Below are 22,144 nucleotides of genomic sequence, written 5' to 3'. Positions count from 1 at the left end.
GCCCTCCGAAAATGACATAAAAAGGGGGGCCAATATTTAGACCATTTCCACTACGAATGTCACACAACGAAATTATTTGCTTGCATCATATTTTTTATAAATCTTGTTTTCTCTATTCATATTTGCTGCCCTCTGCGGCGGAGTGGTTAGCATAGCGTTCCACGATGCCAGTGGTCTCGGGTTCGAAACCCGAGTGTCCCTTCATCAGTTTCATCATGACGTCACTCATCCTCATCTAGGCGATTAGCCAGAAGTGACAGAAACCAAATCAATCAATCCATTTATATTTAATTTCAAGGGTACACCCTGGACTGCATTATACAGACCATATATACTTACTTTGATACAGACTAACGAGGCTCTGGCGCCTGGCCCATGTGTGTCGTCAATATGTGGTTGTGATTGCCCCTTCATCTATTTCATCTCGTCATCTTTTATCATCATAAACTGGCAAAATCGCGAAGTAAAATCAATCAATTCAATGAATGAACAATTAATCAAGGGTACAGTTTAATTAATGTTTAAAGATTTAAATATTAGAAAGATATTTGTGTGTGAAATTGCTGGGATCGGGGGCATCGATTTAAAACAGAAAGGAAAGAATTTAACGGGCCGAAGTCTCACGATGCTTGAAAACCCTTGCCAAGTATTAGACATTCGAACGATTCAACTGTACGACTTACCTTTGAAGTTTTGTAGTTCTGAGCACCGCAGTTGCACAACTTTGATATCCCAGAAGTAGTACCCTTCGTTCTGAATGAGAAGGGCCAGTTTTACAGGCTTGTCCTGCCCCGGTTCCACAGCCACAACAGCTGAAATGTCAAATGCGACATGTTAATACGATATTCGGCTCATCAATATTTACACTATGTATACTGATGGACAAGTTGGGCATGAAATATTCGTAACGGTTATTTTGGAAAAAAAAAATCATTATCAGTGGATACGTATAAATCTGCTATCAGCAAAAGCACTAGCGTTACAATTGGCAAACATACAGACAAAAAATATTTTTCTCAGCCCTCTTGTAGTTGTGGTCTCAGCATGAGTTCAAATATTAAAAAGGTTGAGAGAGAGAGAGAGAGAGAGAGAGAGAGAGATGTCACTCAACGGAGATGCCCCACAAATTCGTTCATCGTTATGCATTAACAAAAGTCCTCATGCCACTTATACTACGCACAATTAAAATTACAAGACACAATTTTTTTGCTAGGTTGGATAACTACCCTATTCACTCTAATTTAATGAACACTTTTTTTAAAAATCAAATTTCGTTCCCAAAACTATGGTGAATTAAAATAAAATCGATGGTGCATTAGATTGGAGTGTAATGCGTAAATTATACCCATTGTATAAAAAGCGTTATATTTTAATACAATTTAAAATTCGCAACATAAACCATTGTTCTATAAAACAGTGTTATATTGTAATAAAATTAAATTCATGACATAAACTCATTGTTGTATGAGAAAAGCGTTACGTTATAATAAAATTTAAAATTCGCAACATAAACCATTGTTGTATAAAACAGTGTTATATTGTAATAAAATTAAATTCATAACATAAACCCATTGTTGTATAAATGGCGTTATATTGTAATAAAATTAAAAATTCGTGACATCTTTGAAACACGCACGCTTCCTGCTTACGAGAAATAAACACAATTTCAATTTGTCATTAAACTGTCCATATTCACTTCGACAATGAAAACAAGCTAAAAAAATATTAAATAAATTACTTACTTGAATATCCTGAAAGTGGCCCACATTGCCCAGCTGTGGGTCCGTCGACGGAATTAAGAACATATATTTGATCGATGTCACAGACTCCTCCCAACTTTCGAGCCAGTTCGACATCATTATATTCAATTCTAAGAAAGGCGACAAGAGGAAATAAAATTATAATTCATTGAAATCTGTTACACAGTGTAAAACAGCTGGAAATATTATTGTACTATTATTAACCTTGTTGTCACTATTATTGAACCAGTTTCGATAGCATTCTTGGTCGATGTCTCAGTTTATGTGTTCTTCAACTCCTCAGGATCTTTTGAGAAGCATATCAGCCACAACAACTGATATTCTAAATTAAATAAGGAGAAAACAACTCGTGCAACACGTTACAAGAATATCGGTATGTTATGTAAAAATTAAATTTACAATATAGATGATGTAAGTGGAAGTATGTTTATTTAAAAACTATTATCCAAAACGAAGTACACACAGGTTACCCGAGCAGGCACCTCGTGTGTTCGGAAACTTTCGGTATTATTTGTTTGTGATATTGCAATCCTTAAAAAAATGGCAAATTTATTAGTTATGGAGAACGTTTTGAAGAATAACTGGAAGTAAATTAGCACGTACACGTCAATTTGTTGCATAAGATTGATAAAGTTACAATATGCTTACTCTATTTGTGTAAGAAGCAACAAACAAAGACAAAGTGATAATTATAAATTACAATTTATCTAAATTATACTCCCTCCGTTCCAAAATACGACATAGAAACCAGTTCAACAAATACGATCACTGCGCATGCGTAGACGGTTGAGTGTTCTGTGCTAAAACTCAGGCAAATTTAAGTAGAAAGTCCAAGCCACAACAGTACAGCTGAATGCCATTCTGCATTTCCTGTTCCAGCGATCCGAGGCACTGTGCAATGTGCCTCCACCCGGTGTCGAACCCAGAACCCCTGGATTGCAACGCGAGGACGTTACTACTACGCCATCTGGGAGGCCCTATAGGTGAAGGTGTATGCACCTTGTTCTGGAATATGTAGCAGATGTATACCATATTTGAAATAAAATAAATGATATATTCCTGTGTCTTATTTTGGAATATGCACCATAAATTGGATATAGATAAATGACAAGTTTCTATAACATACGTGTACACAGGCCCGTAGCCAGGCAGGGGCCAGGGGGGCTCAGCCCCCTGGAACTGCCGTCAGCCCCTCCCCCCTGGCACTGCCATCAGCACCCCTTTACATTAGGTAAACTATTTTGCATAATTTGTTTGCAGTGAAGAGTGAAAATGTAGACAACTCACAACTTTAAGGATAAATCCACACAATATGAACAGTATCTATTACATTCGCTCATTTTGTTTATGAGCAGAAGTAGCTGCAAGTATTTAGAATATTCTCTAGACTTCAGAAAGTTCTTTCATAGGGGAGATTCTTTATCTGCACCTTCACTGTTCCTGTTGCAACTTCCCGTTTAGACAGAAATCTGTGACTTTCATGTCATCATGCAAGTTCCCTCTGCATCTGCGTCAAAGGTCAACAACAGCTGCCAAGTTTTGGGAAGGAAGGGGAGTTTAATTGCTTCGGCCGGGGACGGAATAAACTTTAGGCACTGTGATTAAATACTGTGCGTTTTTTGTGTGTGATATACATATCTGTATCATCTAAAATAGTATGGGGTGTGTAAGGGATAATTTCAGCATCAGTCAATTAACACTTCAAGAGATGTTTTAAAAGATGTAGAAAAATATAGTATTTGTGTAGTATATGATATTTATAAATGAATGAGCGTCCCCCCCACACACATAATTTACCTTCATTTAATATTTTTTTTTAAAAATGGACTTGGTTTACAAAGCCCCACTGATAACCCGTGAGCCCCCCCTGGAGATCAATTCTAGCTACGGGCCTGCGTGTACATATTTTGGAACGGAGTGGGCATAATATTGCAGGATATCGTAAATATTTTCAAATATTTCCAGTTCTCACTTCTTTAAATGAATCGTATTGAAAACAAGAGAAAAGGCGACTGCAACTTTCTTAAGTTATTATTTTGAACTTAAGATGTACCTCATTCGTAAACAAAACTCTCTATGAGAAACAATAACAAAAGAAAAAAAACCTCATTGCGACCATATGTACTCTTAATCTTATCTTTGGAATGATCAGCTCCTCTCCCTGACTTTTAATGCTTCTGCATCTTTCACATCTTTATTTCTTTATTATTGTGCTTGTTTGTTCTTACAATTTTCTGGTGTGGCCCTAGATGCCTGTGGTTCGTTATACACCGACAACCTTGAGGACCGTTTACACTTATTTAACACTCACACACAACACACTGCACGCAAACGCTGTTACAAAAGTAAGTAGAGCATATGTGATGCCATAAACCATTAGTAGAGTTCCGCAAATATTTCCGGAGAAATCCATTATACTCAGATGGCAGCAGGTTGCCTTTAGTAACTGCCATATTGCAGGCCAACGAGGCTCTGGCGTGTGAACCCATGGGCAGTGTAAATTTGAGTGCTCTAAGGTCTAAATCACCATCCCTGAGACCTTCTGTAAACAAACGGTCTCACCGATTCGATGTATCACTCCACGTCAGCTGATCCATGACCGCAATTATCTGCTGTTACACTCATAGTTCGCCGCACTTATTCATTTTATATAAGAGCCTCTGAATGTGAGAACCCGCTCTCAAAACATCAGACGAATATGCAGCCGCATACAATGTTACTCTCCCGGTCATTCTCTCTTTCATAACCCTTAAAACTGCAGACACTGACACACAATTGCACTGGGATACCAACTTAACCACTTCATTTACTGGTTTCTCAGGATACCACTGGCAGAACGTTACATAAATATTGAGTAGAATCTGTTTCTCACCCCTTTTCAAAGGCTGTCCTTGCTGGTGTTTTGAAAACAAGCTCGGAGAACACGGAGACTTTCCCTCACGCATAGAACTCGGCATGTTATTTTTCTAAGGATAAGTCAGGCAATATTACTAAGTTGCACTACTTCCTTGCTGTTCACATGATTATTTTTAGAAAATAACCAATGTTATAAAATATCATTATGTACACAAATCTCTAAGCTCATTGAAAGTTATATTACTACAAAATGTTCAGACTTATCTTGCCTTGCCATGTCACCAAGTTATTTTACGAAGTGCACTATATTTGGCGGAACAAAAATCGTTATTAGGATGCTTGTCAAAGTTTCCAACCGCAATAAATTTACGAACTTTTTGTCTTGTTTTGATCATCATCAATATATTTATTGGACTTACAGCAATGCATATGGCTGTTTATGCCCATTATATATTTTATTTACATAAGATACAATTTACATAAAATGTACAAACAAATTTCAAATACAGTCCTATCTATATCAAACCTTAGAAATATACATTACCATGTTATATCATTTTGTCTAAAAAATGCAAGTAAAATATATTCAAAGAAAGAAGCCAAATTTATGGGAAATGATTACTGGTGCAAAGAGTTAACCATAAAGGTGAAGCAATAAGTAAAAAAAGAAAGAGCATTGGGTTTAAAGTGAGACGTCATTTGCGGCAGCGTATCCCATACTACAAATTTGCCATTGTTTTACCTTACGTAATGAATCCTGTAACAACGCTGGATTTTCGTGTGGATTATTTTAATTCTATGAGTTTGCAATGCTTTCTGCTTGCAGGTGGTTTTGTTTACAGAAGGTGTCAGGGTTTGTGATTTGAACTACAGAGTGTCCGAAAAGTCACGCAACCCGGTGTTTACGACCGTATAACGGAATAGCGAAACGGAATGAGAAGAAACGCTTTCTGCCAAGAGAATGCCCTGTATATTGGGAAAATTTAGAGAGACAAACATATGTAAGAACATGCATGTTTTAATGACAAATAAGCAAAGTGTTGCCAAAGGCGGAAAAAAAATATTTGCAAATCGTGTATATTGATGCACAGAACTCACTGAGGTAAATTATTGCAACATTTCACAATACCAAGGAACAATTTGGATGGCCATCTAATGAATTTGACAGAAAAAGAACTTTGACGAAGTTTCAAAAACATTGCAGAAGGGAATAAATGGGCTGTTCCAAAATTCGATGTTTTCACAATATTACGAGGGACACTGGCAACACTGTTGGTGTCACGTGTCACTAACAGACGTGTTTCACCTCAGGCTATCACACTAAGGCACTTTTAACGACAAAGGAGAAAGTTGGTTATTCTCGAACATATGCAATAAATTAGATACACCTTGCAACCCTGAAATGTGGGTATCACTACAAATTAAAGCAAATGTTTGAAGTGTCCACCATTTTCTTGGATACATAAGTTGGTTCGCTTGATCATGTTCTCAGATACCTTCCTGAGGGTTGCAGCACCGATATTATTAATTTCCTGTGTAATGTTTCGTTTCAGCTCCTCCAATGTTCTGGGTCCCGATTGGTATACTTTCCCCTTTAAGTAACCCCACAGAAAAAAATCTCCAGATGTTAAATTGGGCGAGCGACTGGGCCATAAATCCTTGGATATTATATGATCACCAAAAAATTCTCTCAGCATACGAAGAGATACATTAGATGTATGGCAAGTTGCTCCATCTTGTTGTAGCCAAACATCACGTTCGTCTTCTTCCAGGTAAAAAAAAAAAGGTAAAGTGCTCCCCTGTGCATAGCACCACGCCATGAAGGCGTATAGGGGGTGTGGGGGTAACGCCCCACACTTTCTTGATCCGGTCGTGAATGGGGGTGATGTGATCAGCATCACGCCCCTGACCGCCTTTACCCCCAGGGTTTCCCCCAGGTACCCATGTTATTCGACGCTGGGTGGGCGCCGGGGCCGCTTCCATCGTTAGAAAAGTTCCCGGATTTGAACCGGCCGGGGATCGAACTTCCAGGAGAGCAATGAATTGCATTATGAGATCCCCGTACACAGCAGTATCCACTGTTGTCTCAAAGAATAACGGTCCCACAATACGACGTCGCGATATTCCACACCATACACCGATTTTCGGAGAGTGCAAGGGTAGTTCATGCAACTGATGTGAGTTTTCTGTCGACCAATGCCTGGAATTTTGGCTGTTGACATACCTATCCAATTGAAACCACATTTCAGGGTTGCAAGGTGTATCTAATTTATTGCATATGTTCGAGAATAACCAACTTTCTCCTTTGTCGTTAAAAGTGCCTTAGTGTGATAGCCTGAGGTGAAACACGTCTGTTAGTGACACGTGACACCAACAGTGTTGCCAGTGTCCCTCGTAATATTGTGAAAACATCGAATTTTGGAACAGCCCATTTATTCCCTTCTGCAATGTTTTTGAAACTTCGTCAAAGTTCTTTTTCTGTCAAATTCATTAGATGGCCATCCAAATTGTTCCTTGGTATTGTGAAATGTTGCAATAATTTACCTCAGTGAGTTCTGTGCATCAATATACACGATTTGCAAATATTTTTTTTCCGCCTTTGGCAACACTTTGCTTATTTGTCATTAAAACATGCATGTTCTTACATATGTTTGTCTCTCTAAATTTTCCCAATATACAGGGCATTCTCTTGGCAGAAAGCGTTTCTTCTCATTCCGTTTCGCTATTCCGTTATACGGTCGTAAACACCGGGTTGCGTGACTTTTCGGACACTCTGTATAAGGCCTGCCGAACACCGGATCCGACACGACGCCACACGACACGACACGACGAGTCATTTTGTTAACTAAAATCTGATGGCAGATTTCGTCCATGGACGAAGTAGGTCTAGCTCTGTCTTTCATAATTTGGGAAGCGGGTGACGATGCATCAGAATCAATGTGTATGTACAGAATTATGTATCAAATCAATTATGTATGCATTATATGTTTTGAATCGAATCTATATAATACTGATACTATCCTTGCACTGCTGCGATGTTTATTGGGCTATTCAAATAGTTCTTTTCGCCTCCGTTTCCGGTCTGTGGCTGAAGTGAATGGACTCGCGCATGCGCAGATCGTTTTGTCGTAAGCCGCCCCACGCGATACCAAATTCCACGGACCTTCGTTGTTTTGTCGCAAACCGTCGCAACGTGAATCGAGTCCAATGTTTCGTCCGGTGCGGCAGCCCATAAGAGGCTAATGTTATACCTTCCCTGCGACTGTTTGCAACAAAAATGACTTGTCGCGTCGTGTCGTGTCGGATCCGGTGTGCAGCTGGCCTAATAAATAAACCAAACCATGTGACTTCTGAAAAATTGTTCCTTCTCTGTCTGTGAGTTCTGGTCTTATTTGCTCATGAATATCGTGTTCACTATAGTCCCTTGACTTTAATATAGCAGATACATGGAGTGGTTTGGCTATATTACATTAAAGTGCAAGATTCATGCACATCTACCATTGCAATAACCAATAGGATTTCTCAAAGACCGCGTGTATTTGTTTACATTTACTTCGTTCATACAGCAGATGGACTATAGACACCTCGTTGGGAGGTGATCCTCCACACCCTTTTTCATCAACCAATGCATTTACCTCACAGCACACACGTCGCTCTGGATCTCAATGTCGAAGTCGCACGCCAACGAGCCCATGGAACGAGCCGGGAAGTCAGGTGACCGGAAATACGTCACTCGCTCCGAAGAAATGTCTCCGCAAGAGTACTCAACTGGAAAAAAAGGAAAAGCAGGTAGAACGGATGGCAACGAGCATGCAAGTAATAAAAGTTAATGGATCTTATGAACTTCTGCCCATGCAAGCATATACCTGACAGTACAATGGTTGGTGTGCCGGGGATGATGTGTAAATGTGTGCGTGTGCGCGCACGTGCGTGTGTCCCAGAGTTAGGGAATAATGTAACGCAGGTCACTTGGAAACGCGTTCGTTACTTTTTCGTTAAATCAGTTAATGTTATGTAACCAAAATACGTTAACGGCACAGCGGGGCAAGGAGGGACAATTAGCCCCAACATTTTCAGGTTTCTTAAAATTCGCACGTCTGACTACCATGCGAGAGACCCGGGTTCGATCCCCGGAGGGGGAGAACCGGGATTTTTTCCACCTGTTCAAGCGGCTCCGTGCCCCAGCACCGTCGTATAAAGTGGGTACCTGGTGGAAACTAAGGAGGGTAAAGACGGCCAGTGGCGTGGTGCTGATCACATCACCCCATCAAGAAAGTGTGGGACCTTAACTCCATACCATCTATACGCCTTCATGGCGTGCAAAGCACAGGGGAGCACTTTACTTTTCTTTTTTGTAACACTCCTGGGACCTGAAGTGCAAAGTAATATATGTTTTTTTTACGATTTTGCAAATGTAACAGTATTTAACAAAATAGTCCTGGATGATATTTTTATGCGATAGAAAAACGGTTAACGGCAATGTAACTTGGTGGTACAATTTTCCACACTTACAGGTTTTAATTTTTATTACTTTACGTCGCTTCTTCCCCTCTCTTTTTAGGGACGATGAGTGATGATTGAATGATTGATTGATTTGGTTTATTTTACTTCGCATTCCTGCCACTTACGGGCTAATGCCGAAGATGAGGATCAGAGATGATACAATGGAATTGGGTCCCCTGTTGTCGTGGCGACAGTGATAGGAAGTGCGATGGTAGACAATCGTGAAGTTTCTCGTAATTTAAATGCCTGTTCCCGAGCATAGTATTTTCATCATATGAGTTTTTGACTGAAAAAGTTTTCTTACGTCTTGGGGGTCACTTTTCCTACCTTACAGGGTTTGTACAACTGAGAAATTATCTGTATGTTTGTAGTAGCGGAGATTGGGTGCCAACATTTGAGAGGCAAGGACAATATACTTTTCTTGGTACGAAAGGCTTAGCATAAAGAGGCCATAGTGCGGGGGCAAAAAGTGGCTGGGCGAAGTGCATCCCCCACTTCACGCTCCTCCTAATCGCCGCCACTGAATGTTTGGATTAAAATGAACGTCTTATTAGGAATGGTTTAAAACATACATGAAAACCAATTCTTTGTTCATTGTCCATGAACTATTCCTAGGCTAATGAAAGGCTACTTTGACAAAATATCACTCATAAGTAACAAACAAGTAAGTAACAAGTAAGATTGTTCGGAATTGAAGAGATTATTAGCTAAGTTGCTATTCGTTTTCTGAACTGTCATGTTACTAATGCGGGAGAAGCAATACACGTATGGCTACATATGCATATTTTTTGAGGTAAAAAAGTGATTTAGGACCCAAGGAATTAATCGAAGTTGTTCACCGTACCAGTAATAATTCATCAATTTTTCATAGATGACTTCGGCTGTATGGCGTGACCATCTCGAACACACTAGAATGTCAACCTCTATCCTGTGCAACATACCCTGGAAACTTTATTCGTTTAGGGCAACGAGTCCCTGGCGCCTGGAACCACTGTCAAAGTAATAATTTATGAATTCATGAGGGTTTGTATTTTGAGTGCCGGCATGTGTTTGTTTACGCCCCTTCGTTGCTTTCATGAACCTTATCGTAGTCATTATCAAAATAAGCAGAAAGGTGACTAAAAATATAACAAATCAACCACAACTTACTCTTCCAAAAATGGAGTTTCATTAGTTCATACGTCTTAGAAAGTTTAGGTGGTAGTTTTATTTGCACATCGTTTCATTAGTGGATCAAGGCAGCTAATTCCGTGAACAATGATGTTGTTTTCCGAAAGTCTCAAATATTTGTCTCCGGCAATCCCCCTCTTAAAATGGACGCATCTTCCGTGGTGATAAAATGACACGTTTGGTGCGAGTTCTTTCTGTATATTTTTTCCCCAATGGCATATCGCTGTCGCATTATAATGAAGAGGCCCTGTGTTCGCCTTCCCCTTCCTCTGCTGGAAGCACAATGCACACTGGTTTGGACTACACGTTAAACTGTAGGTTTAGTCCCGATTAGCCTATCTGAGCATAAAAGTGGGCTTAAGAACAAACAAAACAGTCTTCTGGGTACTTTGTGACATAACTTTCTTGTCTTTACTTCTGCTGCATCTACAGATTCTGTTGACATTTTCGGCTGATTCATGTGGCAAAATTTATGTGTGGAACGAGGATTTCTAAATAGGATAAGCCACTCATTATCAATTCTGTAGCTTTTTCCATACATAACTGGTTTATTAAAATTTATTCACTTCGGTATTGTAGTGAATATTGTGATTCTTTCTTATTAGTAGAACAAATATAAAGTTGATATTTCGCATACCATATTGGTATTTGAAGATGACAGGTATATAAAAATTGTAATGAAATAAAAAAGAAGGCACACTTCTGGAATTTCAATGCAGAGCTAATTAAAACTATATTATACACTCTAGCATACTTAAACCCAAAGATTTATGGCTGCAGCAACACAAGCCTTCCATCTGTCCCTATACAGGGCAAGATCAATCCACTCTTTTCCATCCTTACTGATTTATTTTAGGTTCATCTCAACGTTATCCCTTCATCCTCGTATTGACCTTCTTTCCCAACAAGAATCCTGTAAACTATTCTTTCCTCTGTCATTCGTGTCACACGGCCTGCCCATCTAAGTCTTATTGATAAAATTATTCTAATAATAATTAAAAAGTCGAAATAATGTATTGTGTTGCTGGAGGAAGTAACGCTAAGATGATGTTTTGATTTGTTTATTTGGAGATTTTTTTTAACCATACCCAGACCGGGATTTATGTACGTATGTGGAGGTCTGGAGCTTACAGCACCAAGGCCTCACTCCAGTTATAACTTCTCGCCAAGTTACATTGTGTGGTTTGTTATTATACTTTTTACCACATCCGAAGTACCTATTTTTTTCATTGTGTAGTACTTTTCAAAGCAGTCTTTCCCAGTGAAGGCCCGAAGCTTCAGTCCTCAAGTTCACCCTAAATTCTGATCAAATCTTGATCATACCCTGCATAATTTTGAGCCTCCTAAGCCTACTACCTGCTTTTAATCATGGAAGTATTCATTTGATCACACGTTTTTGTTTTAATAGCTTTTTATGGGTTGATAATATGTGAACATTTCTAGCATAGATGATATTCACAAGTAAAATATACATGTTATGAACACCATAATACACTTATTTATTGAAGCATTTACATATCCCCAAGTATATGTACTTATTGAATTTGTTTGGGTGGGCAATCGGGTGGGCACAGGAAATTTTGGGTGGGCACAGGAAATTTTGGGTGGGCACTTGCCCACCCGTGTCCACCCCTGTCGCCGTCCGTGGAAATTAATCAATCACTCAACAACAAATAAGAACAAAAATTTTGAAATTTTGTAGCTCCTCTCATGTAATACCATGTCCTAGCAGTTCCTCTCATTAACATCAGATGGCAGTGCAATAGACCTTAAAGCAACGCCATCTGCCAGCGAGGGGAGCAATTACGACGACTCGTGTAAATTGTTACGCAGCCACAAACGTGAAGTGCAAGCACACGACAGCATGGATTTGAACACAGTTAAATTACGTTAATCTAACTATATTAGCGACTGAAAGTATGAAAGAAATACAGTTTAAGAGAATACTTTTAAATAATGAAATACAAAGCATAATTTCAATGTGTGTATAAAGCAAGTCCTTAAAATAAATCAAATCTAAGATTTAACTCTAGGTAATATTTGCGTCCTTCAGAAGTAAATATTCAAGATTTAAAACACAAAGCAAAATTTAAAAAAATAAAGTTTATGAATTGCTGTGGCGATAACTGAAAGATATTGTAATTATAAATATGTTTATTGAGCAGAGTTATTTTCAATCAGTTGTGTTACACCCGGTAGATTATTGATGTTGCAAACAGCTGAATGTTAACGTAACATGCATATAGGAAGCGAAAGAACTACTTCCTGTTCCTCTGAAGTGAGGAAATTCTAGCATGGAGATAGATGCATGGAAATCTAACTACCACAAGAACGGCCGATAAGCGGACACACTTGTAAAGGACTCAACGGATTCAGATAAAAATGAATCCAACTAGACACAATTTCAAACCATTACTACGTAAAGGTTAGAAGTTGTTAAATACATGAAAATTACGTAGGTCTTATGGAATAAAATACATGGTGTTCATAAAGTCCCGGTACCATTACCGCACCTTCATTGCCTTGTAATCAAGGGATCCCGGGTTCGATACCCGGTGGAGGCACAAGTGGTTCGGATCCCACTTTAAACTGTAGGTCCAGTCCCGATTAGCCTTACTGTGCATAAAGTGGACTTGAAACAGCAACTCATATACCGGTACCATTACAAAAACATAGCTCGGAAACCATATGCAATAGAACAATGCTGTTGATTGCAAAACGACGGTTTGTTTACTTTTGTTGCATGCGTGATTGACCAAAACGACAACACTACAAGATAAGCACAATGCGTGCTGTGGTATTCTGAGTACAAATCACCAGTAACTGTTCACCGAGAATTTCACCGCCGATACGGAAGTGATCCTCCGTCCAAATCAAGCATTATGAGATGGCTGCGGTACTTCAGAGACTGTTAGAGTTAAGGACTTGCCTCGGAGTGGACGACCAAATGTATCTGATGAAACTGTTGGCAAAATCCAAACTACATTTCAACGCAGCCCACAGAAGCCAATTCGACGAGCCTCACGACTGGTGCCACCAACAACCATCCATAAAGTGTTGCATAAGCGACTACAGCGTACAAAATGCAAATCACTCGAGCTTTGCTACCAAACGACCGTCCTTTGCGTTACGATTTCGCCAATGCCATGCTGCAATCAATAGACAAAGACAACGACTACGTTCAGAAAGTCATGTTTTCTGACGAAGCCACGTTCCACGTGTCCGTACATGTTAACCGCCACAATGGCCACCGCGCTCTCCTGATATCACAACCTTGAATTTCTTCTGCGGGTATGTGAACTATTGTCTTTACCGCACTCCTGTTCCCGATGTTGCTACTCTTCGAAGAAGAATAACGGAGAGTATCCTAACTGTTACTGGTGATATGCTGAGGCGTGTATAGGCAGAAGTGGATTACCGCCTTGATATTCTGAGAGCAACTAGAGGGGCGCACATTGAGGTGTATGGCATATAAACGTGGAGAGTTGTAGTTCATTTTGCAATCAACAGCATTGTTCGGTAACAGTTTCACACACCGGAGACACATTTCTTCAATTTTACACAAGAAACTACTTACGGAAATTAGTTTCTCCAAGGTTTACAACGTTCGTCGAGGTATTTTCTTTCATCGTGGAATATATTTGACCTGGAAATCCTGTATTTTTCAAGAGAAATATCTCACCGACGCACAATTGACATTGCTTTCATTTGCTTGCCCTACGACAACCGGATGCTGCGTACGTTTGATGACATAAGCCCCTGTCAGTGTTTCGAACCCCCCCTTTTTTTACTATGCTTGCCTAACATAACCAAACCTAACCTAACCTTATCGGAAATGGTTCGTGGGGCTATCCGTGAATGGGGTATGACTTGAGATGACCGGACCCCTCTCCGATTTTCTTCATATTTGACATAGTCACTAATTGAGGCCTCCTAATCACGAATCTGAAGTTGAAATTTGTCGGAAACGTCTAGAAATTGCGAACCATTGACGCTAGCCTCACGAACCATTGGCACTAGCCTCACGAACCATTGGCGCGTGGTTAGGTTAGTTTCGGCTAGGTTAGGCAAACATAGTTAAAATTTTGTTTCGTGGTAGTATCAGGAATATATATATGTGGTTGTGAAACAAAAAATTTCGCGAAAATCGACTGTTTCCATTCCGAAAACTAACGTCTTATTTTCGCTTATCTTGCAATTTCTAGACGTTTGCGACAAATTTTAACTTCAGATTCGTGATTAGGAGGCCTCAATTAGTGAGTATGCCAAATATGAAGAAAATCGGAGAGGGGTCCGGCCATCTCAAGTCGTTCCGTTTCGTGGGGCTATCCATCAGCTACCCGTGCATAATGTATAATTTCCACCGGTGACGAACACGATAGTAGGTATTTTTCGGCGAAGAAGGTTAAAACAACGTGAGTCAAGATGTGCCTGCCATAACGTGCGTTACGGAAGCGAAGAAAGGAATAAAGAAAAAGCACTCAGAATGTGAAAAATTGCGTTTGTTTTCGTGTAAAAAGCATAATGGCACCTTGAACTATGTTCCGCAATACACAATTGGTAAGTACGAACCATGCGAAACACAAAATATCCGATTTTAATGTGTCTCCGATCTATGAAACTGTTACCCATTGTTCTATTGCATGTAGTTTTCGAGCTATGTTTTTTGTAATGGTACCGGGACTTTATGACCACCCTGTATACGAAAATCAAATCACATTACGATTTAACGCGTGGGTTCTGCTTGTGTAGACAGAAGCAAACAGGAAAGATCAAATAACACGTGTATCTATACGAAGAATATATATCGACAATATATAATGTCGAATTAACATTGCACGGAGAAAATAATGAAACATTGTCACTAACATTCAGACAATTATTAGTATTTTCAGTCTGGGGGCTGATTCTTAAGGGGTAAAAAGGTGAATTAGGCGCCAGAATGGGTATATATTAGGCCTTTTTAAAAAAAATATATGTGTGTCTCATGAAAAAGTAAGGGGTAATGAGAGTATGTGCATACTTACATGTGCAGCACACCAGTTTCCCATCCGGGCAAAAGCCCCCAGCTTCCCCTCCTTGCTGCAGGCATTGGTCGTTGGAGTAGCATAACCCTTCCACCACTCTGGTTTTCATCTCCGCAGTGCACAGCTCGCTTTGGTACTTGGACACTGATTGCGTCTTTGTTCCTGCATAATCATCGATCAGGTTTGGAGTTGGGTCGTAATCCTTTGGAATTTTAGTCCGTGTTCCTGAAAAAAGCAATGAAATAATTCACAAAAAGTAGCCCAAATCCCCATTTTATATAATCAACATTGTTTGTAGAGCGCCTTCATTACGATCCTATCCTTATACTTTACCCTCGCATTTGTTTTGTGTAAATAAAAAACTGTAACAGTTCGACTAATATTTCTTCTCAGTGTGTTCAAATACAGTGCAAGAATAATGTATAATGTACATATGGTTTGATGAACAAATTAGACATCTGTTTTATTCATATATAAAGCATCGAAGCTGTTAACATTTGTTAGGTTGGTTTGTAAAAGGAATATCTACGCGTATATGCTACAAGAAAACACGGTTACACAATAACCAGAACTTACGAAAATTTATAGAAAATCGTGTAGAAGTGGTGCGGAAAAAGCTGTGAAATTGATTTGCCAATATTTTTTTCTTTTATTTGTTGGATGTTAATAATATTTCAACCTCATTCAACGTTCCATCATTTAAAATCTTATATTTAGATGTTTTATTGTTACTACTCCCCATGTCCTTCTGCCCACATTTCTATATGTTTGTCATCATTGCCTTGTAATCAAGGGGTTCCAGGTTCGAACCCGGTGGAGGCACATAGTGGTTCGGATCCCAGTTTAAACTGTATGTCCAGTCCCGATTAGCCTTATTGTGCATAGAGTGGACTTAAAACACCAAATCAATCAATCAATCTACACGGTGGGCCATAAGTCAGTTGTCACTAGCAATCGTTAGACTTTGTTTTGCCTAGCATAGTGGAAGTCAGTTGTGAACTTGACTAGTGCATATTACCAAATATAAGAATGCTGGGTAATATGCACTAGTCAAGTTCACAACTGACTTCCACTATGCTAGGCAAAACAAAGTCTAACGATTGCTAGTGACAACTGACTTATGGCCCACCCGGTATATGTTTGAAAGCATGTAATTTGTTTTTCTTTGCTCCAGAGCGCAATAATAATAATAATTTACTAAGCTGAGCTGATATTACTCTAATGTCATTATCTTCTCTATACATAGACATTCGGAAATATTCGAATTGGGTGTTGTGTTCTCATGTAGTTTGTGTACCCGTGGCGTCAAATTACTAAGAATACAAACATATTACTGGATTATGCATGGAATTGAGAAGTCCCTTTCTTACCTCTGTCGGCGGTTCTCGTTAGTCCAGGGGGCGCCTGGTGTCCATTGATGTGGTAATGGGTCCTGGGGTCGTGCAACCGTTGGGGACTCAACCGCCACGCGCCTCGACGGAAGAAGTCGGGCCTCGTGCTTCTCCATTTGACGTTTCTCGTGGAGGAAGGGAGATCAAGCAACCTATGAGGAGAGAAGAGTGATCTAGTTAATTCGATTTTGATAGGAACCATTTTGGAGATAATGCAACTTTTCCTTGAATCAACTGCCTCCCTCGAAACTAACATAATTAATTTGATTGTGGAAGAAGTTTATTTATGGTAGTCTGATTTTGAGGGGCTCCCGCGTAGCGTTCTCGTCTAGGGTGCAAGCAGTCCCGGGTTCGATCCCCCAACGCTGGGATGACACAGCGTCGTTAGAGCAATTGGGAAGCTGCTTGAAAAAAAAAATGTAGCTGCCTCCGATCACGAAAGTCAGGAAACAGCGTCGATGAGACTTGATGTTCCGATCACGTGTCACCAGTGGTGACGATTTGGGGGAATGCGTGGGGGCAGTTGCAACTGTCATTGCCTCCCCCCACCCCAGTTTTGGAAATCAATCGCCTCCACTGCGCGTCACCTAATGAAAAACAGCTCTCTCTTAGAGGGCTGTTGAGCCATGATTTTTCGATTTTGACAGTACGTACTTTATTACTGGAGAAATTATACAAATTCTCAATAGTGAATTCTGGGCGCAATTGGTCATACAACATAAATTTTGCGACTAACATTTTCCCCCATAACTTTCGGTGACTTGCCGAAATTTAATGTGCATTTGCATTGTATTTTTGTTATTTCACGTAGCATTTCTTTCACTTGCGGCAAATCGCGGCAATGAGGCTGAGTGATGATTAGATGAAATTGATGAAATGGCACTGATAGAGAATACCCATGCCTAGACAGAAGACACGAATCTGGCGAGATTGAAAGTCGACAACTTAACGCGCTGGGGGTAAACTCTTATAACATCATAACAAAATATGAAAATATTTATGTACGGTATTTCAGTGTATTGATAGTTTCAAACTTGTAAACTGTTGTGACAGGTATTCGCTCACTTAAATAATAAAACAATAATCGTAATTCTTATTTGTTTATAATAGTAATTGCCAGGAATAAAGATTGCAGGGCGCCCGGTTGCCATGGCGTCTGAAAATTTTCACTTGGTGCCTAAATTCTTGAATTCAATTCGAAAAATTAAAAAAAAATGGAGTTCGCTTACGGAAATTTCCATTATCTTCTTTTTATTCAATAACGTGTACAGTATGTGTTTTTAAATATTTGTCTGTTTTCTGTATCACGTGTATAATTATATCATAATAATAAACATGTCATTATACATTTTTCCATTGTTGTAGTTGAATTGTAAAATCTGCAGCGATATGGTCGAGTTGGACATATGTTAGAATGTATTGTACATTAATTCATACTGTTACTACTTGAGCCTTCTTTAGGAAGGCCACACCGGCGAAAGAGTTAATTACTTTTAATTCAATCTCGTATTAGTTAATAAATTAAATGTTTTAACATCACATTTCATAGCTCATCTTAGTTGGATGCATGGCTTTCATGGCCCATATTTAAAAATATATATATATTTTTTTAGTTTTTCTACACCTGGTAATTGCTATTAATTTATAAATACAATTTTAATATTAATACAACTTTCATTAATATTTCCCACAACATTTGAATTTGATTGTAATTTTGTTTTAGAAAAATATTTTGCTTTTTGGCTCTAGGGCATGCACGCATCGCGATGGTGAATAGTTAATTTGCGTTCCATGTAATGTGTCAATTCATCTAAATTCAATACTTTAATTCCTGTTATTACAGCAATTATTGATTATGAAATTGTACTACTATTACTCAACATGTAGGGACGCGGGGGATGCTATACACAAGTTGAGAAAATTTAGGTATAGCATCCTTCCGGTAGGATAATTTGTGTAAACAAGCATATAAGTTACCCCCAATTATTCCCAAACTGGAACAAGCACACCCCCCCCCCCATTCTAGAAACTTCCACTAAGTTTACTGTTACTACACAATCAACTTTGTACGAAAATCTTAATTCCCCTCCAAAAATTTCTGGCGGCGCTTATGCTTGCAACCTACATCACAAACATTTCCGATCACCAAAAGTGCCTTATGAACCTCCCTGCATAATCCACCTTGGACCTAAATACCGCTGCGAAGCAAATTATTAAAATCTCTGCTTGTCACACTTTCTTGGTTATTATTGTTGTTGTTATTAGTCACCGGAATAAAAGATGTCTCCTGGTGAATTTCTGCCTCGCTGGCCTCGAGAGAGGAGTCAGGCCGTGAAGTGACGGTTTCAGCTTCGGTGAAAACTGGAAAAAATTAGCCTTGAAATCTACGTCATACGTGCTAGTTAAGTTGCTCCACTCTGGAATATTTTACAACCATTCCCACTGAGTCTAGCGCTCCAGTGTTGAAATCAAGAATTGAGTACACGCTGTTAAAAACGACAGTGAAAAATAACTAAATCAATAAATTCACGTTTTTTGTATCGCCAAGCTCCAACCTTTGCTTTCTCAAACAGTTTTGGCATTCTCGCAATGTAAGAAATCGAATTAATATTATTTTCTTCTGATTACGTAGCTAGGTTTCATGTGACGTCAGGATGTGCACAAGCCGCCATGTTTATTTGTCGTTTGCATTCGTTACATCTGCACCAATTGCATGTTTGTTTTCAATCATGAATACCTGTGTTGGTACCTCCCTCCCGCCCGCTTGCTTACAAGAACTGGACTCCATCATGACTGCTCGAAGACACAATGAAACAGTTTGTGACGTAGGTTGAAGTACACCTATTATATGGCACATACTACGTATATTTCAGAAACGTATGTAAACGTACAGGCAAAGCCCTTAAATAGTTCTTGGCTTTAAAACTTCCAGTTTTCATCCAACCAACGCTGAAATAAATTAGAACTATTTTCTTACGGCGCAATAGTACAATAGTATTGACAGCGGAAGGACATATACAATACTCGTGACAGAACTCAATGACTAAATGCTGCCTGTAACTTCTGACTTCGATTTAATCAAAAGTGATGAATTCTTATTCACTTTTTTGACGTAATGGCTTTAACAGTGTAGAAAGGAAAGCTGCCGTAGGAGCGTTTATTCTAGGCTAGATAGGCTTTCTGCGAAACCTTAAGCCTAGAGGAAGAAGAACCGATTAGAAATTTTGAATGAATTTTCAATATAAATATGATGATGATTCTGGAGTTGGCAACCTGATTCCTTAGGAGTTTGCAACCTGGCTGCCGTTGGCATGACAATGTGGGTGTGTCTAACCACTTACACACTGCGTTTACTCGAAACTATTCTTCTTCGTTAGCCTAGGAAGACGTGTCTCATTATGACAGTCCAGATCTAGGACTCGGTAACTTGGTAACGAGTTACCAAAATTACTTAAGTAATTGTACCACAAAGATAATGTATATCGAAATGTTCATTACCAAGTACTATTTTGCATCCAATATGCTTGGTGCACTTTGAAGTTAAAGATTGCAACAAAAAAGACGAAACAAATTACCTTCTGGACCACCGACAATTAATACATGCAATTATGACGTCGAAGAGTAAAATGAAACGTCACTGGACAGTTTGCTCACACGTTTCTTTGTGAGCGGTGTTATCGTTTTGTCATATGGTGAGTCTGTAGTTTTATCTATGAACCCGGACTGCATTTATTCGTTGGACTTTGACCAGGAAGTTGCAATGACGATTTATGATTATGAATAACATCTACACTTCGTAGATAGCAACGTTATTCCTCTTAGTGATATAATCTCCCCCTCCCCCTGTGGGTGTATGTAAGGGCGATTTGAGACAGAAGTCACACGAGGCACATGTTGCTTCGCAAAGAGCCAATTAACAGCAACGTTTCACACCACAGATTAGAAATAGGTTTCACACCGTAGAGGCATGACAGCCGCTTGCACTGTTACCCTGTCCCTGCGTTGCCAAAACGTGCAGCGCTGTCAAAATCTCTTTGCCCTCATCTTTATATTCAGTGCAAGTTTTGTATCATCACAAAGGGAAAAAAACAGTGGAGGCACGTTGTGGTTCACATCTCACTTTAAACTGTACTCTGTACCAAAAGGTACAAAGTACAGACTTGAAGTATGGTCTTGGCGGAAGTGACGTCACCTAGTACAGTTCGAAAGCGCCAAGAACAGAAGCACGCAAGTGCACAGCTCACAGTGCAGATGGTTGGTGACTAGGTCACGTGGTTTCCGCACTCGTTGTTCATTTGTTTAAAATCACGGAGGTAGAAAGCCAGCAAGTTGTTGGTTATAGTTCTTCTAATGTGTGGAAATATATGTGTACCAACATTTGAAAATGCTATGTGAATTCTATGGTGAAAAATAAGTGTTTAAAACGCGAGGAAAACAACGAGTACTCAGTTTTATCTCCTGATCGTATTTGGCGCTGCAGTCGAAGTGCAATTCGAAAGACTTTCACTTCCAGTCCAGACCGCACTCCAAGACCATACTCGGAGGATGCTCGCTTCAAGAACGGTCTTGCACCTTTCGGACACGGCCTCAGTCCCGATTAGCCTTACTGTGCATAAAGTGTACTTAAAAGAACACCAACGAAGGGGAAAAACCATGAACGGTGAAAGCAGAGATGTAATATTAAATTTTAACAATTATGATAATATGTATAAACAAATTAAGCACATGTTTGTTAAACTTGCATGCAATAGCGGCGCCACACTTGCTTGGGAGGGGGGAGGAGAAGGGACTGGACGGCTGTCGAATATCTGACTGACCCATACCTTCAAATACAAATTTAGTTGGTATTTCCATTGTTATTACATCACCCAATACATTAATTGGAAATTTAAATATTGGAGGAAAAAATAATTATACAAATTCCAATGTTTCATTGCAAAAGCTTTAAATTTAAGGTTCAGACCTCATGATCCAGAGGCTAGTAGACCGTGCTCCGAATCAGAGATCCCGGATTCGAATCCTCTAAGATTTCTCATCATATTCTACAGCTTAACCAAGATAATGATGTCCCCGGTAAACTCGCCAACTAAAGTGCAGTCATTTGTTTTCTTCTCTCGCTTCCCTTTCTTTCGTGCCTTTTGACAGTGTTGCACAATTTGGCAACGCAGGAGCACGTGAACTATGCAAGCAGCTGACTGCATCGCCCACGCTACCTCAGCTCGCTTTTGGTTGAAAATTCGACTACAGTGCCACAGGGGTGTTCGTATCTTGGTCAAGCTGTACGTTCGCATCCTGGATAAGACACAGACAATTTATTGAGTTTGTTTCCTCATCTGTTTCATTAATATTAAAAAGAAAAAAAAGCATGGGAGGTGATTCAAAAATTGTATTGACGTGTCCATTTCAAAATCACAAGATGATAATAGTAAATAAGCCA

At 39.4% G+C, this 22,144-nt stretch overlaps 1 protein-coding gene across 1 annotated transcript in view; it reads right to left on the bottom strand.

Moving 5' to 3' along the window:
* The window catches only part of LOC146004451 (uncharacterized), a 57,649-nt gene that overhangs the window by 28,685 nt on the left and 6,820 nt on the right, over positions 1-22,144 (bottom strand). The window contains exons 2-6 of the mRNA XM_083143305.1: positions 16,687-16,859; positions 15,317-15,541; positions 8,252-8,384; positions 1,743-1,870; positions 684-812 (exon numbers count right to left, since the gene is read on the bottom strand). Of these exons, the coding sequence (XP_082999431.1) occupies positions 684-812; positions 1,743-1,870; positions 8,252-8,384; positions 15,317-15,541; positions 16,687-16,859 (788 nt within the window). The remainder of the gene's footprint in view (positions 1-683; positions 813-1,742; positions 1,871-8,251; positions 8,385-15,316; positions 15,542-16,686; positions 16,860-22,144) is intronic.

The sequence above is a fragment of the Lepisma saccharinum genome, chromosome 21, assembly GCF_977018435.1.
Source record: "Lepisma saccharinum chromosome 21, izLepSacc3.1, whole genome shotgun sequence".
In the NCBI taxonomy this organism is placed as follows: Eukaryota; Metazoa; Arthropoda; class Insecta; order Zygentoma; family Lepismatidae; genus Lepisma; species Lepisma saccharinum.
This window is presented reverse-complemented; position numbering and strand designations above follow the sequence as displayed.